The sequence below is a fragment of the Archocentrus centrarchus genome, unplaced genomic scaffold, assembly GCF_007364275.1.
Source record: "Archocentrus centrarchus isolate MPI-CPG fArcCen1 unplaced genomic scaffold, fArcCen1 scaffold_79_ctg1, whole genome shotgun sequence".
NCBI lineage: Eukaryota > Metazoa > Chordata > Actinopteri > Cichliformes > Cichlidae > Archocentrus > Archocentrus centrarchus.
Genome location: NW_022060290.1, coordinates 340,892 through 366,581, shown reverse-complemented (window position 1 = coordinate 366,581; position 25,690 = coordinate 340,892). Strand labels below are relative to the sequence as shown.

General features: G+C 43.7%; 1 protein-coding gene across 1 annotated transcript in view; it reads right to left on the bottom strand.

Moving 5' to 3' along the window:
- LOC115777820 (cadherin-1-like) overlaps positions 1-25,690 on the bottom strand; it is a 53,114-nt gene that overhangs the window by 6,000 nt on the left and 21,424 nt on the right. Inside the window, exons 7-13 of the mRNA XM_030725819.1 lie at positions 25,501-25,656; positions 25,054-25,195; positions 24,568-24,740; positions 22,451-22,579; positions 19,303-19,488; positions 19,139-19,159; positions 18,430-18,653 (exon numbers count right to left, since the gene is read on the bottom strand). Coding sequence (XP_030581679.1) covers positions 18,430-18,653; positions 19,139-19,159; positions 19,303-19,488; positions 22,451-22,579; positions 24,568-24,740; positions 25,054-25,195; positions 25,501-25,656 — 1,031 coding nt within the window. The remainder of the gene's footprint in view (positions 1-18,429; positions 18,654-19,138; positions 19,160-19,302; positions 19,489-22,450; positions 22,580-24,567; positions 24,741-25,053; positions 25,196-25,500; positions 25,657-25,690) is intronic.

Below are 25,690 nucleotides of genomic sequence, written 5' to 3'. Positions count from 1 at the left end.
GAGATAGTGAAGAAGCGCAGAGAATCTAACGCTATCAAGAAAGCGCTCAAAGTGAAAGGCATCCGCTTTCAAACACCGTTTACCAACATAAGGATCCACTGGGAATCAGGAACTCGCACATATTCCAGCGCCCGGGAAGCCTACAACGAGCTGAAGAGACGCGGAATCCAGGCGGAGGAACCGGCGATAGCTGACGGTGTTTCCAGAGCGGAGTGGAAGCTTCGGGAGCTGCTGGGCTGGCAGCCGGTGGATAACAGCGGCGCTGCGGTGGCGCTGAGAGCCAAGAACAAACTACAGGATTTCCAGCGGAGCATGATCGAATGAAAATAGGCAGAACAACATGACATAATGCAGTATTATTTTGACTAGGCTCTGATTTACTACTTCGTGGGAGAGGTCACTGTTTATCTTTTTTCTACGTTGGACTAATAGGATGGACGTGTTTTTTCCCAAAGGCGCTTCTACCGTCCTTTTTGGGCCCTCTCAGTTTGAGAGGTTTAACCCTCGACTTGCCAACGGGGTCAAGAGCGAGAAGAAGGAGCTTCTCCTCACCTTGGAAGTCAGTTTGTTACTGTTTTGTTTTGTTACTGTTCGTGTTTTGGATTCAGGGGCCAAATCAGTCAAGGTATTTATGTACAATACTGTCATATAATTTAAAAATTGCTTCCTTGAATGTAAACGGTTTGAATAGTCCAGTGAAAAGAAAAAGGGTCTTAGCCAAATTGAAGAAAGATGGGATACAAATTGCTCTTTTACAAGAGACACATATGTCTAAACAAGAACATGACAAATTTAAGTCACTTGGTTACTTAAACACGTTTTATAGCTCTTGTAGAAACAGTAGAAAGAGGGGGGTAATCACCCTGATTTCTAATTCACTGAACTTTGAATTGATATCTGAGAAGGGAGATAAAGAGGGCAGATTTGTTATTATAAAGGGGAGAATTGATAATGTTGTGGTCACGATAGTTAATGTATATGTACCGCCAGAGAGCGACAGGACTTTCTTAAAAACGTTCTTTGACATCATTATCTCACTTAGCGAAGGAGTTCTTATTTGTGCTGGAGACTGGAACACAATCCCTAATTTTGCTCTAGATACGACAAGCCATAAGAAACAAAAACTGGTAGGTCAAAAGACCTAAATATCCTGATCAGGGAGATGGGCCTGTTTGATGTCTGGAGGGGTCTCCATATTAAAGAAAGAGAATTTACCCATTTCTCTTCTACCCACAAAGTCCACTCCAGGATTGACCTGTTTCTGATGAACACCATTGATAGATCTAAAGTGAAGGAATGCTTAATTGGAACATCTGATATTTCAGACCACAATATTATCTATTTGTCCATCTGTCTGACTAGTAGGCCTAAAACAACATTATGGCGCTTAAATATAGGTATTCTTAATAATGAATCCACAACAAAGGAGATTAGAAAAGAAATAACGGAATGTGTAAAAGACAATAATAATGGGCAGGTAAATCCCACCTTAGTTTGGGACACGGTCAAGGCAGTAATGAGAGGGAGACTAATTTCTAGAACTGCTTACCTCAAAAAAATAAAGAGGTTAAAATACGATGAACTGGAAAAAACTCTGAGGAACTTAGAACTAAAACAGCAAATGACTAACAATGGAGAATTTTTAGAACAAATAACAAAAACTAAAAACAAAATAAACGATATGATATTCGAGGAACTTGAGGAAAAATTAAGATTCTGCAAACAAACATTCTACGAATCAGGCCCAAAAGCTACCCGGATCTTAGCCAGACAACTTCGTAAACACCATTTGAAGCATTCGATTACCAAAATTAGAGAACCCTCTGATGGTAATTTAACCTATGACATGGATAAAATACATAAGACCTTTGAAAATTATTTTAAAACACTATATTCTGCCCCAAGATCAGTTAACATAACTGATATTGATAATTATTTGGCATCTTTGGATCTACCTTCACTAGGTCTAACCCAAAACAAAACTCTAACTGCCCCCATCACACAGGAAGAATTAGATACAGTTATTGGACATTTGAAAAGTAATAAGTGCCCAGGTAGCGATGGGTTCCCAAATGAATGGTACAAGACGTTCAGGAAGGAGCTATCTCCTGTCCTGCTTGAATCTTTGAACTGGACATTGAGCAGAGCTGAGATCCCACCATCTTGGAGAGAGGCTGTAATATCGGTCCTCCCTAAAGAAGGGAAAAATGTTGAATACTGCGAATCATATCGCCCAATCTCAATTCTGAATGTCGACTATAAAATTTTTACATCAATAATTTCTCGGAGAATGGAGTATTATTTGTTAGACCTAATACATGAAGACCAGACGGGATTCATCAAAGGCCGACAAACCCATGACAGCATAAGACGAACATTGCATATATTAGACCAAGCTAAAAAGCAGGGCCTCAGTGCCGCATTAATTAGTTTAGATGCAGAAAAAGCCTTTGATAGGGTCAACTGGACTTTTTTATATAAGGTACTAGAGCGCCTGGGCTTTAATAACCAGTTTATTAGGTGCTTGCGATCACTTTATGATGAACCACGGGCCAGGGTAAAAATCAATGGGCACCTAACAAACAGCTTCCAACTACACAGAGGAACCCGTCAGGGATGTTGTCTAAGCCCATCGCTTTTTGCAATATTCATTGAACCCTTGGCACAGGCCATTAGAGAGGATGATGGGATAAAGGGAGTTAGTTTTGCAAATATAGAACACAAGATTGCCCTCTTTGCAGATGATGTAATCACATACCTCCAAAATCCAGATACAACGCTCCCCAGAGTTATGTCAGCATTAACTGAGTTTGGTCAACTGTCGGGCTACAGTCTAAACATCACAAAAACACAGGTTCTGACAATTAACTACTCACCTAGTAAATTTATAAGAAAGACATATGGACTTAGGTGGGATGCCAAAAAGCTAAAATATTTAGGAGTATTCATTTCTCGAGACTTGGATGAGTTATTTAGTTTGAACTTTGATAATCTTACTGAAAACATACAAAAAGATTTGACAGCCTGGGCAAGGTTATTGTTGGACTTCACAGCTAGAATGGAAATAGTGAGGATGAATCTACTTCCTCGATTTTTATATCTTTTCATGTCATTGCCTACTAGAATATCTAGCGCACAGTTTCATGCCTGGGACAGATTGATCTCCAGATTTATTTGGTCCGGGACCAGACCAAGAGTAAAATTTAAAACACTCCAAATTAATAGGGACCAGGGGGGTCTGGCTCTTCCAAATTTGAGAGAATACTATTACGCATCTCAGATGAGATTCATGGTCTGCTGGTGCTCCTTGGAAATGGAGACTAGATGGAAACAGATTGAACTTAGCCAGGGTGGGGCCCAACCTCAGACACGTCTGGGAGGTAAAATAGTTACAGACAAAAATGGGAATGGTATAGTTGAAGATACGTTGTTAATCTGGAAAGAAGTGGTTGATAGGTACAGATTGGCAGATGTCACTGGACTTCTGATGTGGCCCTCCTGTAACTCAAATTTCCGACCAGGAGAATTAGATTCTTCTTTTTTAGATTGGAAAGATAGAGGGCTTGTGGCTTTGTGCCAGTTTGTAGAAGGTAACACTTTTAAAACATTTGAGCAACTGAAAAGGGATTACAACCTTGAGAATAGAGATTTATTTAAATATTTCCAGGTCAGGCACTTTTACAATTCAAAAATTAAAAAAGGTGTTCCTCCAGAAGGTAATACTATTGTGAACATTTTTGCAAATGCTTATACGCACCTCCCATGCAAAACTGTTTCCAAACTATATAAGGGGTTGCAGAAACATAATGGAAATAACACCTTGAATATTAAGTCTAAATGGGAAAGGGAATTGGGAGTAAAAATTACAGAGGATGCTTGGCTTTCTATGTGTGTGGCACAACAGACGTCTACCAGTTCTAAAAGATGGAGGGAATTTGGATGGAAGTGTTTAATTAGATACTTTATTACACCGCAAATTACTAGTAGATATAGAGGGGAAGAACAGCAATGTTGGAGACAATGTGGATATCGGAACGCCAATCATTCTCATGTATTTTGGTCCTGCCCAAAGTTGGCAGCTTACTGGGATGGAATCTGTCAGACTACTGGGATAATTTTGGGGTATGTCATCCCCAAAGATCCTAGAATTTTTCTGTTGGGGCTGATATCTGGAGAATTGTTTCAAAAAGAGGATGAGTACCTTTTTAAAATTCTATCAATTGCTAGCAAAAAAGCAATTACACGATCTTGGCTAAAGACACTCCCCCCCCAGCTGGACCACTGGAGGGACGTCGTGGAGGAGATTCATTCTATGGAAAAACTGACATTTCTTTTACGTATGAGAGGACATTCTTACAATAAACGTTGGTCTAAATGGTTAACATACAAGAGCAAGGAAGCATAACTAGGTGTAATATCTTGTAATGTATATATATACTTAACTAAGAATCAGTGCCCCAAGTTCAGTGTGTGTTGTATGTTTTATTGTAATGAAAAATGTTAAATAAAGAGTATAAAAAAAAAAAAAAAACCTCAGAGCAGCAGCAGCAGGTCAGCTGATCACAGCCTGCACACCAACATCATTTACTGCAGCTACAATAGAAAGCTGTGATTCTTCTCCCCATGCAGAGCCACTACAGCTGATCTTAGGGTTCCTCCACCTTCTGAATCCCACTGTAACCCCTGAGTATCCTCATGTTGGTGTTTAGGTGGAGGCACAGTCACCCTCTACTATGGAGGACACAGAGAACAGAGCTGTGTTTAAATTCCCTTTAACAGTTTGTGTCCTACAGAACAGATTCAAGCTGAGTGCATTCATTAGGATTAAAATTTAGACTAGAATAACATTTGTGTTCTCATGTTTATTTTATATAATTACAATAATATATAATAATGAGGTTTGTTTAGCTTTACACAAAAATAGCAGGTAGAAATGTCTGCCAAAGAACTACTTTTACTTTCTTACTTTGAGTACATTTCAGAGCCTGTACTTTTTTACTTTTACTTAAGTAAAGAAGTTGAACCAGTACTTCGACTTTTACCAAAGTATTTTTGAACACAAGTACTTGTACTTCTACTTAAGTACAGAATGTCAGTACTTTTGCCACCTCTGGTTATTTCTCTCTCCTACAGCCTCGATTGCAAATACATGTTAGTAACCAATTATGCAAATTATGTGATGATGTCATATTGCAACTTTTAGGACAGCCAATAGCCACTTTCCTCGCGGGGGCGTATAGATGTAACGCAGCAACAGCCAATCAAATAGCAGATTTTTGTCCAATGGAAAATTGCCTCATTATTTAGGTTATTGTCTGAGTGCAGGTTTGAGTCCTGCTGTGGACAAAGCTTATGTTACAGTATCCAAAAAAAACAACCCTTGCTGAGGAGTTGGCAACAGTGTCAGTAAGTACATTTCTTCTGTCTGTTTCACCTGTATTGTATCAGATTTCAAAGATAGATTGCAAATCGCCATTTCAAGCATTTGGTGCTTGTCATAGTTTGGATTACGGGAGTACTCCAAAAGAGACATATTAGTTTTTTTTTTCTTTTTTCCGGGGGTGATAATTTTTCTGATGTTGAAAAAAAAATATTCCAATAAAAGTAATCTGCCATCATTTATGTAAGAATATTTTAATGCAGAGCGATTTCAAACACCACCTGTTGTGGACTGTACCATTTTTAAACACTGCGGCACCAGAATATTTGCTGGCAACGAACTGCCACTGGGTCATTTGGCGCCAATGTTGACTGACAACACGCCAGACAAATTTCAGCTCTAAAGTCGGTGCACTACTGACGCATGAATGTAAATTGCTACCAGAGGGCCAGTTTAATAAACATGTTATTTTTTTAAAAGATGTCAGTGTTCTAACTAGAAAATTGAATGCAAAGTTTAGGGCCACAACGATTCCACGAGTAACTCAAATAATTCGATTATTAAAAATCCTCGACACAAATTTGTTGCTTTGATGCTTCGTTTTAACTCTGCAGCACCGAAGCTACAGAGTTAAAACGAAGCATCAAAGCAACAAATTTGTCTCTGTGCAAGTGGAGCATTTCATCCTCTGTTGCTGCAGGGATTTCCATCATTTGGAAAAAAACGAGCCTTTAGCACGGGCAGGTCATCATTGACAAGTCTTTCCACACCTCCACTGCTCTGTGCTGTGAAAGTGCGTGCATGCGTGTGCGCGTGTGTGCTGTACTGGCTGTGCAGAGAATGTCAGCTGTTATTTTATTTTCTTTATGTCAGCTGTAGCCACCAGAACCATCCCTATAACCACAGTTTGCTAGCGGGGGCTTGCCATTAGCACTAACGATTGTTCAGTGGCGGAAGGCCCCCCCTCTCCACCCCCCTTCAGTACAGAGGGGCTCCAACAAAATATTTTTTATGCTTTAATTCCTGATTAGTGACTAAAAATAGAGCTGCAGTAGAAACGTAATTTGAAGGATGCTTGTGAATTAAAAGCATTACAGCATTAAGCTCATGCAGCCCCCAAATTTTCAACAAAAAAAGCAGCAGCTGTTTTACAGTCTGTCGGCACATACGCAGCAAGCGCAAAGAGGTGGAGCTGTACTGAGATGGTGAGCACAGGTGGAGGGAAAGAAGACATTTTTCTAGCTTCCAAAGCAGCAGCGCTTGTTCCTGTAACAACCTTAAAACCTTTACTGGGACCCAGCTGAGGTCCTTCATGAACCACCTGATCAGCAACATGAAGAACAGAGAACTTTGTAGCTGCTCCATCCACCCTGTTTGTTTCACACAGAGAAACATCTGCAGTACGGAAGTTAAAATATGCAGAATTGTCAATATGAAAAATTATTTCTTATCTGATTAACTGATGGAGTAATCGATAGAATACTCAATTACTCAAGTTGCAGCCCCACTTCTATTCAGAAATCCATAGTCAAACATTACTATACAGCACCAGTGGAGCTATGAAAGGCCTTCAAGAAAAAAACTACAGTCCCAGCAAGGTGATGTCACTTCCTGTTGCATTAAAAACATAATAATTTATGCTCACAACATGGTGGCTGATATTCGAACGGAAGAAATTCTTTTAGCAGCTGCTCGATAAAACATCTGGATTATGTTTTTGTTGTGTACGCTCTTTATGTGCTTTCTGCAAACCCATTGCTGGAAGGAAATGGCATGATATATAAGTGTAACTCTTCTGGATTATACACTGGCTTGCAAAAGTATTCATACCCCTTGAACCTTTCCATACTTTGTCACATTACAACCACAAACATAAATATATTTCACTGGAATTTAATGTGAAAGACCAACACAAAGTGGTTACAATTGTGAAGTGGAAAGAAAACTTAGAGGTGCTGATTCTCATGCCGGCCGCTTCACACTCGGCTGCGAACCGTTCCACTGCGAGCTGGAGGCCACCCCCTGATGAAGCCAACAGGACCGCATCATCTGCAAAAATCAGAGATGAGACTCTGAGGCCACCAAGGAAGAAGCCTTCCGCCACCTGGCTATGCCTAGAAATTCTGTCCGTAAAAATTATGAACAGAATCGGTGACAAAAGGCAGCCCTGAAGGAGTCCAACACCCACAGGAAACGAATCCGACTTATTACTGGCTATACGGACCAAGCTCTCACTGAATAACCCGCAACAACGGGCCAGACAACCCTACTACCGTAGGACCTCCCAAAGGATACCCCGAGGGACACGGTCGAATGCCTTCTCCAAGTCCACAAAGCACATGTAGTCTGGTTGGGCAAACTCCCACGCACACTCGAATATCCTTGAGAGGATAAAGAGCTGGTCCAGCTTTCCGCGACCAGGACAAAAACCGCATTGTTCCTCCTGGATCCGAGGTTCAACTAACAGACGGACCCTCCTTTCCAGCACCCTGGCATAGACCTTACCGGGGAGGCTGAGGAGTGTGATCCCCCAAAAGTTGGAGCACACCCTCCGGTCTCCCTTCTTAAAGATGGGGACCAACACCCCGGTCTGCCAATCCAATGGTACTGCCCCAGATCTCCACGCGATGTTGCAGAGGTGTGTCAACCAAGACAGCCCTACAACATCCAGAGCCTTCAGGAACTCAGGGCGAATCTCGTCCACCCCAGGGGCCCTGCCACCAAGGAGTTGTTTAACTGCCTCAGTGACCTCACCCCCAGTGATGGTCAAGTCATCTCCCTCGTCCCCAGACTCTGCTTCCACTACAGAAGGCGTGTCAGTGGGATTCAGGAGGTCCTCGAAGTATTCCTTCCACCGTCCCACTATAGCCTCAGTTGAAGTCGGCAGCACCCCACCCGCACTATAAACAGTGTGAGTGGAGCACCGCTTCCCCCTCCTGAGTCGCCTGACAGTTTGCCAGAATTAGTTCGATAGCGTCCAACAGTCTTTTTCCATAGCCTCACCGAACTCCTCCCACACCCGAGTTTTTGCTTCGGCCACTGCCCGAGCTGCATTCCGCTTGGCCTGCCGATACCCATCAGCTGCCTCCGGAGTCCCACAGGCTAACCAAGCCCGATAGGACTCTTTCTTCAACTTGATGGCTCCCTTCACCTCCGGTGACCACCATCTGGTTCGGGGGTTACGACCACGACAGGCACCAACCACCTTGCAGCCACAGCTCTGAGCAGCAGCCTCAACAATGGAGGTGTGGAACATGGTCCATTCGGACTCAATGTCCTCAGCCTCCCTTGGAATGCTGTCGAAGTTCTGCCGGAGGTGGGAGTTGAAGATCTCCTGGACTGGGGCTTCTGCCAGGCGTTGCCAGCACACCCTCACAATACGTTAAGGTGTGCCAAGTCTGTCCAGCATCTTCCCCCGCCACCTGATCCAACTCACCACCAGGTGGTGATCAGTTGACAGCTCAGCTCCTCTCTTCACCTGAGTGTCCAGAACATACGGCCGCAGATCTGATGATACAATTACAAAATCGATCATCAACCTGCGACCTAGGGTGTCCTGGTGCCATGTGCACTTATGGACATCCTTATGTTCGAACATGGTATTTGTTATGGACAAACTGTGGTTTGCACAGAAGTCCAATAACAAAACACCATTCGGATTCAGATCAGGCAGGCCGTTCCTCCCAATCACGCCCCTCCAGGTCTCACTGTCATTGCCCATGTGAGCGTTGAAGTCTCCCAGCAAGACTATGGAGTCCCCAGATGGAGCACTCTCCAGCACCCCGCCCAGCAACTCCAAAAACGGTGGGTACTCTGGACTGTCATTCGGCGCATAAGCGCAAACACCAGTCAGGACCCATTCCCCAGCCTGAAGGTGCAGGAAAACTACCCTCTCATCCACCGGTGTAAATTCCAACGTACAGGCAGCAAGCCGGGGGATAAAAGAATACCCACCCCAGCTCGCCGCCTCTCACCAAGGGCAACTCCAAACTGGAACAGAGTCCAGCCCTTCTCCAGAAGACTGGTTCCAGAGCCCAGGCCATGCATTGAGGTGAGCCCAACTATATCTAGCTGGTATCTCTCAACCTCCCGCACTAGCTCAGGCTCCTTCCCCACCAGAGAGGTGACATTCCATGTCCCAATAGCCAGTTTCGATAGCCGGGGATCGGTCCGCAAGGGCCTCCGCCCTCGGCCACCGCCCGACACACACTGCACCGACCCCTACAACGCCTCCTGCGGGTGGTGGGCCTACAGGAGGGCGGGCCCATGTAACCTGTAAGGGCTGCGCCCGACCGAGCACCACGGGCTAATGCCCGGCCACCAGACGCTCTCCCTCGAGCTCCCTCCCCAGTCCTGGCTCCAGGGTGGGGCCCCGGTAACCGTATTCCGGGCAGGGTAAACTGTTCCCTTGCTGTTTCAATCATAGGGGTCTTCTGAACCGCTCTTTGTCTGGACCCTCACCCAGGACCAGTTTGCCATAGGAGACCCTACCAGGGGGACAAGCCCCCGGACAACATAGCTCCTGGGATCACTGGGGCACACAAACCCCTCCACCACAATAAGGTGGCAATTCACGGAGGAGTTCAAGGGGTATGAATACTTTTGCAAGCCACTGTAAATACAAGAAAACAAACCAGCAAAGTGACACACAACAGCGGGATCATAGACGTGGATCAAATGAAACTAACAACACAGGGAAAGTAAAACTAAACACAAAGTACAGGGATCACAAGACCGTCAAAATAAAACATCTAACAAGGTACAGTCAGGCTTGACAAGACAAAACCAGAAACTAAGACAAAACCAAGGAAGGAGCAACATAGGAAACAAGCCCAGGAACAGAACAAAAACACAGACAAAACAAAAGGCAATGGCACAAGGCCAGAAAACAGCCCAAAACTGGGTGTCAGAATTAGGCAAAACAGTTCAGGGGCCAGGACAGGAACAAAACAAAAAACGCCATCCAACAAAACTGCTGCCTAGGCAGAGGCCAAAGCAGTCCAAAGGTTCAGGACACCACCCAGGCCAACGGGCCAGACAGCAGAGTACAAACGAGTTGGGGGGCCACCCAGGCCAAGGGGCCAGACAGCAGAGTACAAACAAGACGGGGGGCCACCCAGGCCAAGGGGCCAGACAGCAGAGTAGAAGCGAGTCGGGGGAGCATCCAAGCCAAGGGGCCAGACCCAAGGACCGGGTAGCCTCAGGGGAGCGAGGCTGATCGGGGGGCCAACTGCAGTGCCAGTGGCAGCAGCGAACCAGATTGCACAGAGAGGCTGACCACACTCCCAGCGGCAGTGGCGAGACAGGACAGGACGCCAACCACGATCCCAGCTGCGAGTTCAGACAGGAGGCTCGTTCTGAGCCGGACCCTTGGGCTCTAGACGTGGCTTGGACTGAGCCGGACACTTGGACTGAGCGGGACCCTCGGGCTGAACAGGCCCTTCTGGGCAAGGGCCCGGATATGCAGGCAGGGGATCCGGTGCAGGGCACACAACTGGCTTCCTGGACAGCTGGGGCTGCTTTGGGAGCTGCCTGGATGTGTCTGGTGGTGGTGAGGAAGACGGTGACAGTGGCTGGGAAGCTGCTGCAGCTGACGGAGGCTGAGACTGTGGGAAAGCTGCTACAGCTAACCGAGGCTTGGAGACTGCTACAGCTAATGAGGGTGACAGTGGCTGCTCAGAAGGTGCTGTAGCTGATGAAGGTGGCTGGGGTGCTGCGGCAACTGGCGAGCGTGTTGAGGTGCAGAAGGCTGTGGCTTAGGTGCTCCAACTCGAGGAACAGAAATAGGTGAAGGAGCAAGTTGGTCTTTGGCCGCCCCCACCCGACGGAACAGAACGGGTGCATAAGCGGGTAAACCAGGGACAAGGCACACAGTTAGTAAAAAGTGTCCACAGTTATAAAACACAGTCTTTTCTGTGGCCAGTGTATCAGACAGTCATTTTATGATCTCGGAAGGAAAACTGAGTGCAGCCGAACAAGTTATTTCCTTGACATTGTTCTTGGTTAAGGTGGGCCATAAGCCAGGGGTATATAAGCAACAGTTCATGAAGCCTGTGTGCTGTGGCATCCCCCTGCTTCTCACAGGGTTGCCAAAACCACTGGAGACAAAGCTCCATCACATACTTGTTGATGTCATGCTTGACTTCCTCTGAGGCAGTGCTTCTCAGTTATTTTTTATGCCCCCCTAGGAAGAAGAAAACCTTTTGCGCCCCTTCCCCACTCTCTGCCGAGACTATAAATAGTCACAGCGGCGCCTGCTCTGCGCTGTGTGTAGGCAAAAAAAAGTACACCATAGAGCTATTACTGCACACACTCTGACAATGAGAGTGCCACTGCCACCTACTGTAGTGGATGTGCAATTACACTTCTAGAAAAAAAAAAAGCATGGTCAGATGTGCCCCCCCCCATAGCGCACAGCGCCCACTATTTGAGAAGCACTGCTCTGAGGAATTAATGGTCACAGAAAGCACAGTCCTAGCATAAACGGCTGTTTTATTGGCTACAGTCTTTGACATCTCAGTCTTGGAGTGGATGGCCATGGCAACAGTTTTACTCACATCAGGCGGAGTGTCAGTGGAGCAGGACATAGCAGGAAGCTGCAGAAGAGGAGAGTCCATTGTTTTATTGTCCGTGGCTGACGCTAGTGTTAGGTCGTGGCTTGCCGGCTCTGTTTTGTTTTTACAGCGCCGAGAGCTCTGCCTCCCCGCCCCACAGCAGGTTGTGAAAGGGGAGTGGAGCAGGCAAGTGACACAGCAGGAGATGGAGAGTCCGGTGATAGCATGAAGCCTCCGAGCCTAATCCCCAGAGGTTCGGGTGGCGGCTGTGCGGCTGTTGTACGGCACGGCTGCTGTGGCGAGACTGGCGAGCGAAGCAGCGGCTGCAGAGGAGGAGAGCATGGCAAGCGATGACACTGAGGTCCCTTTCCCCAGCCAGGACCTCCCAGGGCGAGACAAGTGCCCTGGAACTGTGGCGAACCACGGCTTCCACTTCACTATTTCCTGCAGGTACACTCGCACATCTAACAACTGTAGCTCCTTCCATAGCTCCTGAGGTCACTGGGACGCACAAACCCCTCCACCACGATGAGGTGGCGATTCACGGAGGGGTTTGCCACACATGTGAACAATAAATCTCTATTTTTGCAATGTTGGTCAGATAGAAACAAGACTTGACTAGTAGTATTACCCTTGTGGCAATCATGATTTATGACAGGTGGGGTCAAAAGGTCAATGCGCATACATGAGCGTCCTCGTGCGCGTGCGATCATTGATTTATGATTATTGGGGTGCAGATGTGTGAGTAGGGGGCTTACCCTAACAATTGATCCCACAGTCTCTCCCCCTAGCTATCATTACAAGAGACTTCATCAATGTGAGTCAATAACCCACCACACAGTTTGGTGCTGGTGAATCTTGCACCACATTGCTTAAATAAAAACTCATTGTTAAAAAAAAAAGTGAATGTCCAAGTTCATCAAAGGGTCATTCTCCACAGTACAGAAATACAAATGCTGAATAAAAGGTAATATCAGACTCCAGCTGTCTGTCATAAAAAACAGGCACTGGCTGTTGAAATCCTCTTTTTTCCCACAGAACACCATATCATCAGCGCGCCGGGTGACCCATGGGGCTTCCACATCAAAGGATAAAAATATCTATTAGCAGATTCATCCGGAACCCTAGCTTTTTATCTTCACACACCAACGGTTTTACTAAAATTCGATGCACTGGTTAAATAAATAAATAATATACCGATATCCACTACAATACCCATCAGCCATACAGCAACGTGTCGCTTTTACAACGTCACAACCCAGCGACAGCGAGGTGTCTTTTGTTTATACAGCTGACTGCGGTGTTTTGTGTTTTTCACATTTCAGCGCTAGTTTCTTAAATCGTATTGTGGTTATTTTTAACTTGATTTAACAATCAGGATATAATGATAATACACATGACCGGACGCTGCACTTTTTCCAGAGTCGTAAAAAGAAAAAAAAGACTGGCGGGGTGGGTTTCAAAACAAATGGCGCATACAGCCATTAAAAAGGGTCGTGGTTTTATAAAAGAGGCATGGCAAAGACCGTCCCATTCACTAGCACTCGTTGTGGAGACAATCGCTGCGTCTTTCCTCGTTTTCCAGACTCCGGCGCAACGCTACTCTCTCTGTCTTTTAAATGGATTCAGGTAAACATATTCTTTTTTACACAAAATTATGCGATCCAAGCTGTATTCTGTATACCATCTCATTTCTTTTTTAAAAAATACACAGTTTGATTTTAGACAATCGCGGTCAGAATATATATATATATATATATATATATATATTAGGGGTGGGACTTTAACGCGTTAATTTCGATTAATTAATTATGGGAAAAAAAATGCGTTAAAAATTTTAACGCATTTTAATCGCACTTTGCACCGTGGAACGTTTCTCAGTGCACGAGTTCCCGGCATACAGATTATATCGACGCACAATGTCCAAATTAGGGGCCGCATCCTGCGAAGGACCCGGCCCACGTCTTTCGCAGCCCACGAACACCACTAAGGCCGGAAGTGAGCGGCTAGCCTTCATATCAGCTGCCGTCACCTCTGCGTAGCTCATGTCGCCTAGCAACCGTGAGTGTGAAGCACAGCTGTGTAAAAACAGCTGGTTAAACGGAGAACGAACTTTTTCTCCTTTTTGTGGTTTAATTTTAAGTCTTTAATTCAAAATAAGTTGTTAAAACAAGCATAACACATTTCAACATCAAGGAATACAGCTGAGAGAATGATTAATTTCCAACTATAACAAGTGAGACATTAATGTTGAATAAAACTATCCAGTTATGATGCTTAACTTTAATTTCAGGAGTTTGCTTATCACAGGAGCACTTCCACCCTTCATTGGTCTGTGTAGTAGACTGGTGGGAAAATAAACAAAATTTTGAAGTTTAAGCTTATGTATATTGATTTATTCATCAACTAAACTTAAATTAATATTTCTCATGTCAAGTATTGAAATGCCATTAAAATGCGATTAATTTCAAATTACAAAGCCTGTAATTAATTCGATTAATTTTTTTAATCGAGTCCCACCCCTAATATATATATATATATATATATATATATATATATATATATATATATATATATATATATATATATATATATATATATATATATGTATAAAACTTAAAAAAGGTAATACCGGAGTTTATTCAACACATCGACTGCCCCACCAGAGGAGAGAGGACCCTAGACCACTGCTACTCTCCATTCAAAGAGGGCTACAAAGCAAAGCCTCTTCCGCCTTTTGGGAAGTCTGACCACACCTCTGTCCTTCTCATGCCGAAATACAAACAACGGCTCAGGCAGGAACCCCCTGCTGTGAGAGAAGTGACACGGTGGGCTGATCGAACCGCTCTGCAGGGTGCGTTGGATTCAACCGACTGGGACACCTTTCACAGCAGCGCGGGTGGAGACATCGAGGAGTATACGGAAACTGTTGTGGGATTTATTGGGAAAGTTGTTGATGACACTTCACTTAGGAGGACCATCAGGACCTTTCCCAACCAGAAGCCGTGGGAGGATAAATCTGTCCGCGACGCTCTGAGGTCCCGCACCGTTGCCTACAACTCCGGCCTCGCCTCTGGGAACATGGAGGACTACAAGGTTGCATCATACAACGTCCGCAGAGCGGTGAAAGAGGCTAAACATCGCTACGGCCGCAGACTGGAACAGCAACTACAACAGTCTGACTCCAGGGGACTGTGGCAGGGACCACGCACCATCACGGACTACAAAGCACCACACACACCCGGTGAGTGCCGACGCTTCTCTGGCTGATGAACTCAACATCTTCTTTGTGCGCTTTGAGTCGGGAAGCCGACAGCCCGCTGCGCTCCCGGCCGGAGGGGCGGAGACACTCACTGTGACGGAGCGCGACGTGAGGAGGGCGTTTAGACGTGTAAACACCAGGAAAGCGGCTGGACCAGACGGTATTAGTGGACGTGTCCTTAAGACCTGCGCTGACCAGCTGGCACCTGTGTTTACACTGATATTCAACCTCTCACTGAACTGTGTGTGATTCCCACCTGCTTCAAAAAGTCCATCATAGTCCCTGTCCCAAAGAAACCACACCCCAGCAGCCCCAATGACTTCAGGCCCATAGCGCTCACCTCTGTGGTGATGAAATGCTTTGAGAGACTCATCAAGACATTCATCACCTCCTCACTGCCCACCACCCTCGACCCACTACAGTTCGCATACCGGCCAGACAGATCCACAGATGACGCCATATCCTTCCTCCTCCACAAGACCCTTTCGCACATAGACACTGGTAAGGGGAACTATGTGAGAGTGCTGTTTGTAGATTACAGCTCAGCATTCAACACCATAGTTCCCTCCAGGCTGGTCTCTAAGCTGCTGGACCTGGGCCTGGGCCCCTCCCTGTGCAGGTGGGTTCACAGCTTCCTGACCAGCAGACCACAGGTGGTACGAGTGGGTCACCTCACCTCATCCTCCCTCACCCTCAACACTGGATCCCCCCAAGGCTGTGTGCTCAGCCCTCTGCTGTACTCACTGTACACCCATGACTGCGAGGCCACGTCAGAGTCCAACGTCATCATCAAGTTTGCTGACGACACTGCTGTTGTGGGACTAATCTCTCACAATGAGGAGACAGCCTACAGGAGAGAGGTCTCCCGCCTGGAGAACTGGTGCCAGGAGAACCACCTCCTGCTCAACGTCAGCAAAACGAAGGAACTGATTGTGGACTTCAGCAGGAAGCAGCAGAGGGACTACCATCCACTTGTCATCAGTGGTGCTGAGGTGGAAAGAGTGGACACTTTCAAATACCTGGGAGTGACCATCTCACAGGACCTGTCCTGGACTCATCACATAAACATCACTGTGAAGAAGGCCAGACAGCGTCTCTACCTCCTCAGGCGGCTGAGAGACTTCAAGCTCCCACTCAAGGTGCTCAGGAACCTTTATACCTGCACCATCGAGAGCATCGTGCGTGGGAGCATCACCACCTGGATGGGAAACTGCACCAAGCAGGACTTCATGGCCCTAAAAAGGGTGGTTCGTTCAGCTGAACGGACCATCAGAACCACCCTCCCCAACCTGCAGGACATTTACACCAAGCAGTGCAGGCTGAGGGCCATGAAGATCCTAAAACAGCCCAGCCACCCGGACACTCTCTCTTCTCCCTGCTCCCATCAGGCCGGCGTTACCGCTGCCTGAGGGCTAAGACTGAAAGGTTGAAGAAGAGTTTTTACCCACAAGCCATCCGTCTGCTCAACTCTGAGCCCTAACTGGACCATTATTGCACAATGTAAATATTATAATTTATAAAAGTGTGTATAGTGTATAGTATATAGAGTATAGTGTATGGTGTGAATTACCTATTTTTATTTTTATTCTTCTTATTTATATGTGCGTGTATATATGGTTGCAGGTACAAAATACATTTCACTGTGCATTGTACTGTGTATAACTGTGCATGTGACAAATAAACACTATCTTAAAAAAAAAAAAAAATATATATATATATATATATATATATATATATATATATATATATATATATATATATATATATATATATATATATATATACACACATATATATATTATGGCATTGAAACCACTCACCTCTTTCATCACGCACGCTTCTCCTGATGGGACGATTCTGACCGCGATTGTCTAAAATCAAACTGTGTATTTTTAAAAAGAAATGAGATGGTATACAGAATACAGCTTGGATCGCATAATTTTGTGTAAAAAAGAATATGTTTACCTGAATCCATTTAAAAGACAGAGAGAGTAGCGTTGCGCCGGAGTCTGGAAAACGAGGAAAGACGCAGCGATTGTCTCCACAACGAGTGCTAGTGAATGGGACGGTCTTTGCCATGCCTCTTTTATAAAACCACGACCCTTTTTAATGGCTGTATGCGCCATTTGTTTTGAAACCCACCCCGCCAGTCCTTTTTTTCTTTTTACGACTCTGGAAAAAGTGCAGCGTCCGGCCATGTGTATTATCATTATATCCTGATTGTTAAATCAAGTTAAAAATAACCACAATACGATTTAAGAAACTAGCGCTGAAATGTGAAAAACACAAAACACCGCAGTCAGCTGTATAAACAAAAGACACCTCGCTGTCGCTGGGTTGTGACGTTGTAAAAGCGACACGTTGCTGTATGGCTGATGGGTATTGTAGTGGATATCGGTATATTATTTATTTATTTAACCAGTGCATCGAATTTTAGTAAAACCGTTGGTGTGTGAAGATAAAAAGCTAGGGTTCTGGATGAATCTGCTAATAGATATTTTTATCCTTTGATGTGGAAGCCCCATGGGTCACCCGGCGTGCTGATGATATGGTGTTCTGTGGGAAAAAAGAGGATTTCAACAGCCAGTGCCTGTTTTTTATGACAGACAGCTGGAGTCTGATATTACCTTTTATTCAGCATTTGTATTTCTGTACTGTGGAGAATGACCCTTTGATGAACTTGGACATTCACTTTTTTTTTTAACAATGAGTTTTTATTTAAGCAATGTGGTGCAAGATTCACCAGCACCAAACTGTGTGGTGGGTTATTGACTCCCATTGATGAAGTCTCTTGTAATGATAGCTAGGGGGAGAGACTGTGGGATCAATTGTTAGGGTAAGCCCCCTACTCACACATCTGCACCCCAATAATCATAAATCAATGATCGCACGCGCACGAGGACGCTCATGTATGCGCATTGACCTTTTGACCCCACCTCTCATAAATCATGATTGCCACAAGGGTATTACTACTTTAACTTTAATCTGTGATTATTAATTATTTAGGGTTTCTGCTTGCATGGCAGTTTCTGGGCAGCATTGTGGTATGATAGTTATCACTTTATTTGTCTTAGAATTTTCAAGACTTTCAATCAGCTTATTAATACATTTTGACTGATAATTTTTAGAGAGAAACTGAATATTTGCAGCACTTTTGAGGTCAGTTGTACATTTTCTCCAGCAGTGAGAATGTTGTTCAAAGTAACGAGGCATTTTCTCCCAGTGTGACTTACGAGACTGTCTGCTTGCGTGCAGTATCAGGGTCTGAAGCGGTGTACTGCACCACATCTTGGTTCTCAGCAAGGTCCTCTGGTTTCACCACAAGCTTCTCCTTTGGATCAAAGACTGGAGCTTCATTCACGTCCTTCACGCTCACCACCACTGTGGCCGTGGAAGTGGTGACTGGAACAGCAAAAGGAACCTCATTCTCCACTGTAACCAACAGACTGTGCTTGCTCCAGCGAATCATCAACACGGCTCAAAAGATCATAGGCTGTCCCCTGCCCTCCCTCCAGGAACTGTTCAATGCCCGCTGCCAGAGGAGGGCACAGAACATCCTCCAGGACCCCTCACACCCTGGACACTCCTTGTTTCAGCTACTGCCATCAGGCAGACGTTTCAGGACAATGAAGGCCAGAACAAACAGACTGAGGAACAGCTTTTATGCCAGGGCTATCATTGAACTGAACTCTGTGTGGTTTGGACAGTGATGTGGGGTGGTAGTGCTGACTGTGTGCGTGCGTTGGTGTGTGTATTGGGGCTAGATTCATCTTAATTTACTATTGTGCACTGTATTTTAGTAATCATTTTTATCACTCATATTTTTATTATTTTATTATTTATTGTCTGAGGCACCTAAAAGGAATGCATTTTGAATTTCGTTGTGCAACTTCTGTGTACAATGACAATAAAGATTCTGATTCTGATTCTGATTCTGATTCTGCTCCTCTCAAAGTCCAGCTCCTGTGGGGGTGACCATGAGAGTGATGACAGATTTTTCTTAAATTGTAACTAATCACAGAAAATGCCTCCATCAAAAACAGCAAATATCCACTGATAATATTGGGAGATGTTCAGCATCAATGAATTCCTGTTTTTCTTCCCACCTTGGCAGTAGAAATGATTCCTTCCTGTTTGTTAGGTCCTGTTTTGACTGTGAAAAGTCCTTCAGGATCACCACTGATGATCTTGAACACAGCATTCCAGGCTGCAGACTGGGGTTCATCACCATCTGTTACTGACATCTTAACAACCTCAACATCCTTTTTGTTTTCTTCCACCAGTGCATTATACTGTGAGAAAATAAGAGATGGGTTAAAGCATGGAAATAAAAAAAACCTCCTTAGTGGGAATGAAGAGCATAATGGCTTTGTTTTGTCGTCGGTTCTATCATATTATGTTCATTAATTACTGCTCAGTTCTGGAATTGCTTTGAATAAAATGAATTCAACATGCTTCAAATTTGCTTTTTAAATGCATCAGAACATTTTACATGTGCTGTACTCTATTCAGATAGAATAGACTCAGTATTCCCTGTACAACAAACTTCACACAAAAAGTAAGGAAATTTGTGTTCAGTTATTTCTTTGGTGTAACAATACTTATTGGCAATAAGTCTTATAAAGCCCGTTTATTTCCCCTTAAATGGAGCCACATGGGTAAGGGAAATGCATTGGTGGGTTGAGCAGCAGAGTATGTGGGCTGCATCCATGAAAAACTTGCCAAATCTTCTACGTCAATACCAAACATCTTACTCTGCTATTGATTCTTATTGGATGATTGCTGACTGAAGAATGGGAAGCCATCCCAGTGTGACACCAAGCTGGTGACCAGCATGAGGTGGTGGTGCCTGGCCCCCTGTTTGTTAAATGAATAACTTGTTAAATTGCCAATGTGTCTTCTTCAGACTTCAGTCATCCAATCTAATAAACAATACCAAACAAGGTTGTTTATGTGGGCGCAACCAGCATCCTCTGTTGCTTCACATAAAATTTTCCATTTTCCAAACAAATGTGGAACCATTTGGTGTTTAGACACTTTTTTAGTGGTGCTGATTTAATTCACACCTAAAATATAGAAAAAGTGCAAACTGTTGAAAATGTGAAGGCATTGCTGGGATTTAAAGTGTCTGCTTACGTATATTTGCTTTCTAAATAGCTAATTTTAGCTTTCAAATCCATTAGTCTGCTGGAATTTGCCAGCCAAGGAGCTCATGTACTTTATTATTTTAGGGATGACTCACAAATACACATTTTCCAGAGCGTACAAAGCGTACTCTTTTTCAGACACCCCAAAAAAGCGTACAAAGAAAATGTTGATATTTACTCATGACATTTAATTTCACCTGGTTCTTTGGTATTGTAATTACTTGTATTATTGTAGGGTCTTTACCCCCCCAAAAAGGGGGCGCGCCCCACTATGTGAGACGCACTGTCATAGGGCGAGATGCAGGGTACACCCTGTAATTAACAGATATACCTAAATATTAGAATTTATAGAATGCAATAAACTGATTTGAATTTTAATGTGAATCTGTGTGCTGCACTGCATACACGCAAAATGTACACGCCGCCACACTGTAAAGAGTGGCAGCAGAGCGATTTGTCATCTGAATAGCCGGTCTTGTGCCAAAAAGTGATTTCCAGTATTTGCCCAAAAAATTATTGCTGGTATTTATATTGTTGTAAATGACTTGCGGGCCTATAATCTGTCAAACATATCTCAAACATCATCTCTTATGAATGATATCAATTCATTTTGAGTCATAAGGAAAATTTCTGTCACATGGTAGAAGCTGCAGTCAGTTTTTGGCAAAGTGACTTTCATATTGTAGCGATTCTGTTAAAGTTTGATGGTTCTGTGCAGATGTTTTGTGATTTCCAACCGTGTTGGTGGTCCTTGAACATATGTGTGCGCACGAAGGGAGAGAGAGTCAGAGGGAGTCCCGTTTTGTTGTTTTTGTTTTGGTTGCGGCAAACAGCAACCATTTAATTGTTAATAACAGAGCAACTTTTGCTGGCAATCTCTCGCCATCTTCTTCAACGTCTTAACAGACGCTACAATACATTCTTTATTAACGATGTAAGAACAAGTCATTTCTTCATTTTATATATACGCCTTCATAAATCCTGTGCAACAGTATATTTACCGATATAAGCAAAAGTCGCACAATAGTTGGTAACAGTGCCGGCCGCCGATGTGTAGGCAATTGAATTGAGGTTTGCAAATGTGAAAATCTGGAAGTAGCACATTCCATTAATATCAGTTACTGTGAAGTGTATGCATGACATGACCGGGGGCTGGGCCCCCCTAAAGGTTTGATCCCAGAATGGCCCCTGCAATTAGGGATAAACAAATGGACTTTCCTAAGAAACAAATAATTTCCCAAACACAAAGTTCTTTACTTTTTTGAGACACATTTAGACACACACAATGAAAGCTTAGTTGTCTATTGGGGACTCCCGTAGTGGATCTACATATTTTTTTATTACAGGAAACAAAGCCACAACTCACAAGTCATGGCAACAATCAGCCAGAGGGGGCAGCAGTGTAAACTGCACATAAGAATCTGAATAACAATTTTATGTCAGACAGGAAATCTCACATTTCATGAGTGTGAAAGAAAACCCCAAGAATGTGAAACAGCCACCCATCATTCAGCGACTTCAAACACACCACATCATGAAACGTATCAGCAGCCTACCATTAGTTACTCAGCATCGCTGCTCATTACAGTTTCTTTGCTGGTTGTTTTGACACATTCAGAATCATTCAAACTTTTGCCAGTGTCATGAATTTCCAGCTAATTTAGTATGCACATAAAATTAATATTTTCATGATCACAGTTTCATATTTCTCCAAAGTACCACAGTGCTCACATTCTATTTCAGCCCTAGCACTCAAACCCGGGCACCCTGATGAACCCCAAAATATACAGCTAAGTAAACTTTCACCTGTGACAACTAGCTGTCAACTACATGAGCAGTTACAGTTTATAATAATTAGTACATAAATTTTACTTAATGTCAGCTATTGAATGCTGTGCAGTCATTTATAAAATGCAGCACATGTTGTACAGGTGTTAGAGTGCGCACATGTGGACTTAATTTGTTCTATTGTGGGTCTTTGCTGAGCCAACATGTGAGTGCAGCATCAATAAGCCAGTTAGATGCAGACTGAATGTGTTCTGCTTTAACAGAGTGTAAAGGCAGCAGTTAAACAGGAAGTTTCCAGTTACAAGTTCTTCAAACTTACAGACAGCTGAGTGAAGACCGGAGCGTTGTCATTGCTGTCCGTCACCGTGAGGATTACTTTTGTTTGTCCACTTAAGCCTTCTCCCTTCATATCTGCTGCTTCTACTGTCAGAGTGTATTGTGGGTATTTCTGTTAAGAGACAGGGACTGTTAGGGGAGTTCAACTCATCAACAGGAAGGAAGAAACATTGACAACAATTTACACACCTCTAACACAGCTTTTTTTTCTTAAGACCAATACCTACAAAGTTGATGGCATTAACAGATATTAGCCTTGGCCAAACTTAAAATATACCAGCTGCAAGTTGCTGACTTGTCTAGAAAACACTCACCAACCAGCAGTGAAACTGCAAAATGTGAAAAATGTGATGCAAACCAGAAAAGAAGAATATCAATCTCTAAAGTAAAAGTTTAGCCTCATGAAACATCTTGGTTTCTGCATTAAAAGCACAAGTTTTACTTTGAAAGAGAATGTAATTTATTTCCAGTTTGTGTCACACCTTTTTAAATTTAACTATTAAATCACAAGGTTGTTTTTGTTGCAGCACCCTCTTTGTGGTCAGGGGTGCGGAGAACCTTTACTGTATGGCAGAGGTCCCCAACTCCTGGTCCGCGGACCGGTACCGGTCCGTGGGTCATTTGGTACCAGGTCGCACTTAAAAAAAAATAACTTAAATTATTTCCATTTTATTTATTATCTGAGTCTGAAATATGTTTTATTTTGAAAAATGGGCGGATACTCTCTTAAATCCGTCTACGACTCCCTGTTGATGTGTCAAGACTCTTGTCTCGGTCATGTGATATGTCACCACTAAAGTTAAACTCCACAAGCTTCACTGGTTCCCATGCCTGGATAATGAAATCAGTTGGTTGACCTACATAACACTTGTTTAAATATTTGAGTGCTCACCTAGAGTAGAAAAGCGCCATATAAGAACTAGTCCACACGATTTATATTTAGCAACACCGGGGATAGCAGTGAGGCGGACATAGCCAAGCTGACACTCTCAGGTGCTCGACACCACGGCTCTGCAGCCACTATGTGAAATCAAAGCTTGTATTTATGTATGTGCCGAACCCAGCTAACCCACAGGCTAGCAAAAATGAGTCAGAAAAAAAGCTCAGGGCTCACACTGATTCAGCGTCATACCTTGGATGAAAAATCTGATCCCATTGTAAATGATTCCCAACTAAATGTGACCCATAAGCAGAATGAGTTTAGCAGCCCTGCTCTGCTCCAGTCCACCCACTTCCATGCATCGGCTCGTTCATGCGCAACAACTCCTGGAGTTCGCTTTAATGTCTATATCAGTATCAGTCACTGGAGACAGTCATTGCAAGCGCAGGAGGCAAGCTAAGCTACAAACTCGCACTTACGAGCAAAAGTATGAGATTATAAAATTTGCGGAAGCAAATCCAGAGATGAAGCAGAAGTAATTGCAGCGAAATTCGGTATTAGACCCCAAACTGTTGGATAGTGGGAAGAATCTGATTTTAATCGGACTTCCAATTCAGATGGATTTTTTTACAAGTCGGATGAAATTCCACAGGCGGCTTGAATCTGACTGAGGCGATTTCTACTGTATTTGTGCCTCTTATTTTGAAGGCATGTTTAAATGTTACCATGGCAACCAGAGAGCACTGTGGGCAGAGGGGATGTTGTTCATGCTGTGGCGCGATGTTACAAGGACGCTGCTGATAGAGTTGCATACTAATATACGTTCATGTTTATTATTATACTTAGAAAATATCACTTGATTATGGTCGTATCTTTTATTTTGACTTTTGTCCACCACATCTTGAAGGCTGGTCCATGGAAACTACATGGAAACACTAAACCGGTCTGTGGCTCACACCTAAAAACTTACAGTCTACTGAATTAGTCTCTCCAGAGGCCTGACAGTAACATCACCCTGAAGAAAAAATCTCAGCTCATGGTTTCAGGTTGGTTGGCATAAAACTATTACTGATGGGATTATTCCTTGAAAAACCACAAATGTATTGCCTTCCATCTCTGTAGCCACAAATGTTACTACTGGCTCTGAGTCATTATGAAATCATTTCAGCACTTGGGTGTAAAAGGAAACTCGTGTGTTAAATATGTTTAACAAGGCTCACCTCTCTGTCGAGTCCAGCAGCAGCAACTCTGATGGTTCCACTGATTGAGTTGATTTCAAACATGTGGGCACTGGGCAGTTGTGGATCCTGGTTCAGAATACGGTAGCGGATATCTGAGTTGTCAGTATTTGGCTCATCCAAATCTATGGCCTCAACCGTGAGCAGCTCAAACCCTGGAGGAGGAGGGATTCAGAAATGGGAGCATAAGTTTCTAACGGTCTTCACAATGTTTCATTTAAGAGATTTACCAAATTAAAATGGACTCAGTGCAAAAGGTCTGCTAATATCTTTGCAGCCTAACAATCTCTGGTGCAGTTTGGTGTCACTTTGTCTTTCTGTAAGTTTAATATCTTAAAATTCATTACATATAGTGGACTTGGGGAAAATTCCAATATGGATAAGAATTAAGAACAGGAACAAAAATAAAACAAAATGAGTTTGCATGTTAAATATGTCAACAAATGTAACTAAATCCTCTATACATACCGACGGCAGAGGCCTCAGGAACCTCTCCTTTGTACTGAGTCTTAAACTGAGGTTTGTTGTCGTTTTGGTCAATCACATTGACTATAATCTCCATGGGCTCCTCAGCGACTCCTTCTCCGTCTCCCACAGCATGTGCTTCAAACTGCACAGAAGGTTTTAATACAGAAAGTTTCAGATTCACCTGTAAATGATTCAATCTACACACAATTCAATCAAAGCAAAAGTTGAGTGTCTTGTAAAACTGTAGAAACAAGAGTGAAGAGACTTCTTATCAGCATATTTGTTCATTTAGATGCTGTGAGATGATTGTGTTCTTTTTTAAAACTCACAAAAATAAAAACATCTCAGCATCCAAGAATAATGACCAGAGGAACTTTCATCATCTGTTCATTTTCTACATACATAACATAAACTTTAGAAAACATCTGGACAAAGAGGGAAACTTACTGTGTACTTGGCTGTTTCCTCTCTGTCGAGTGGCTGTGTGACATACAGATTGCCAGTGTTTCTGTCCATGGTGAAACGATTAACAGGAGGCAGATTAGCTCCTGGTCCAGTGATGCTGTAATAGATCTTCTTGGTTTTATCTTCATTGGAACGGATCTGGGAAGAAAGAAAACAAAAAACAGCAGCACTG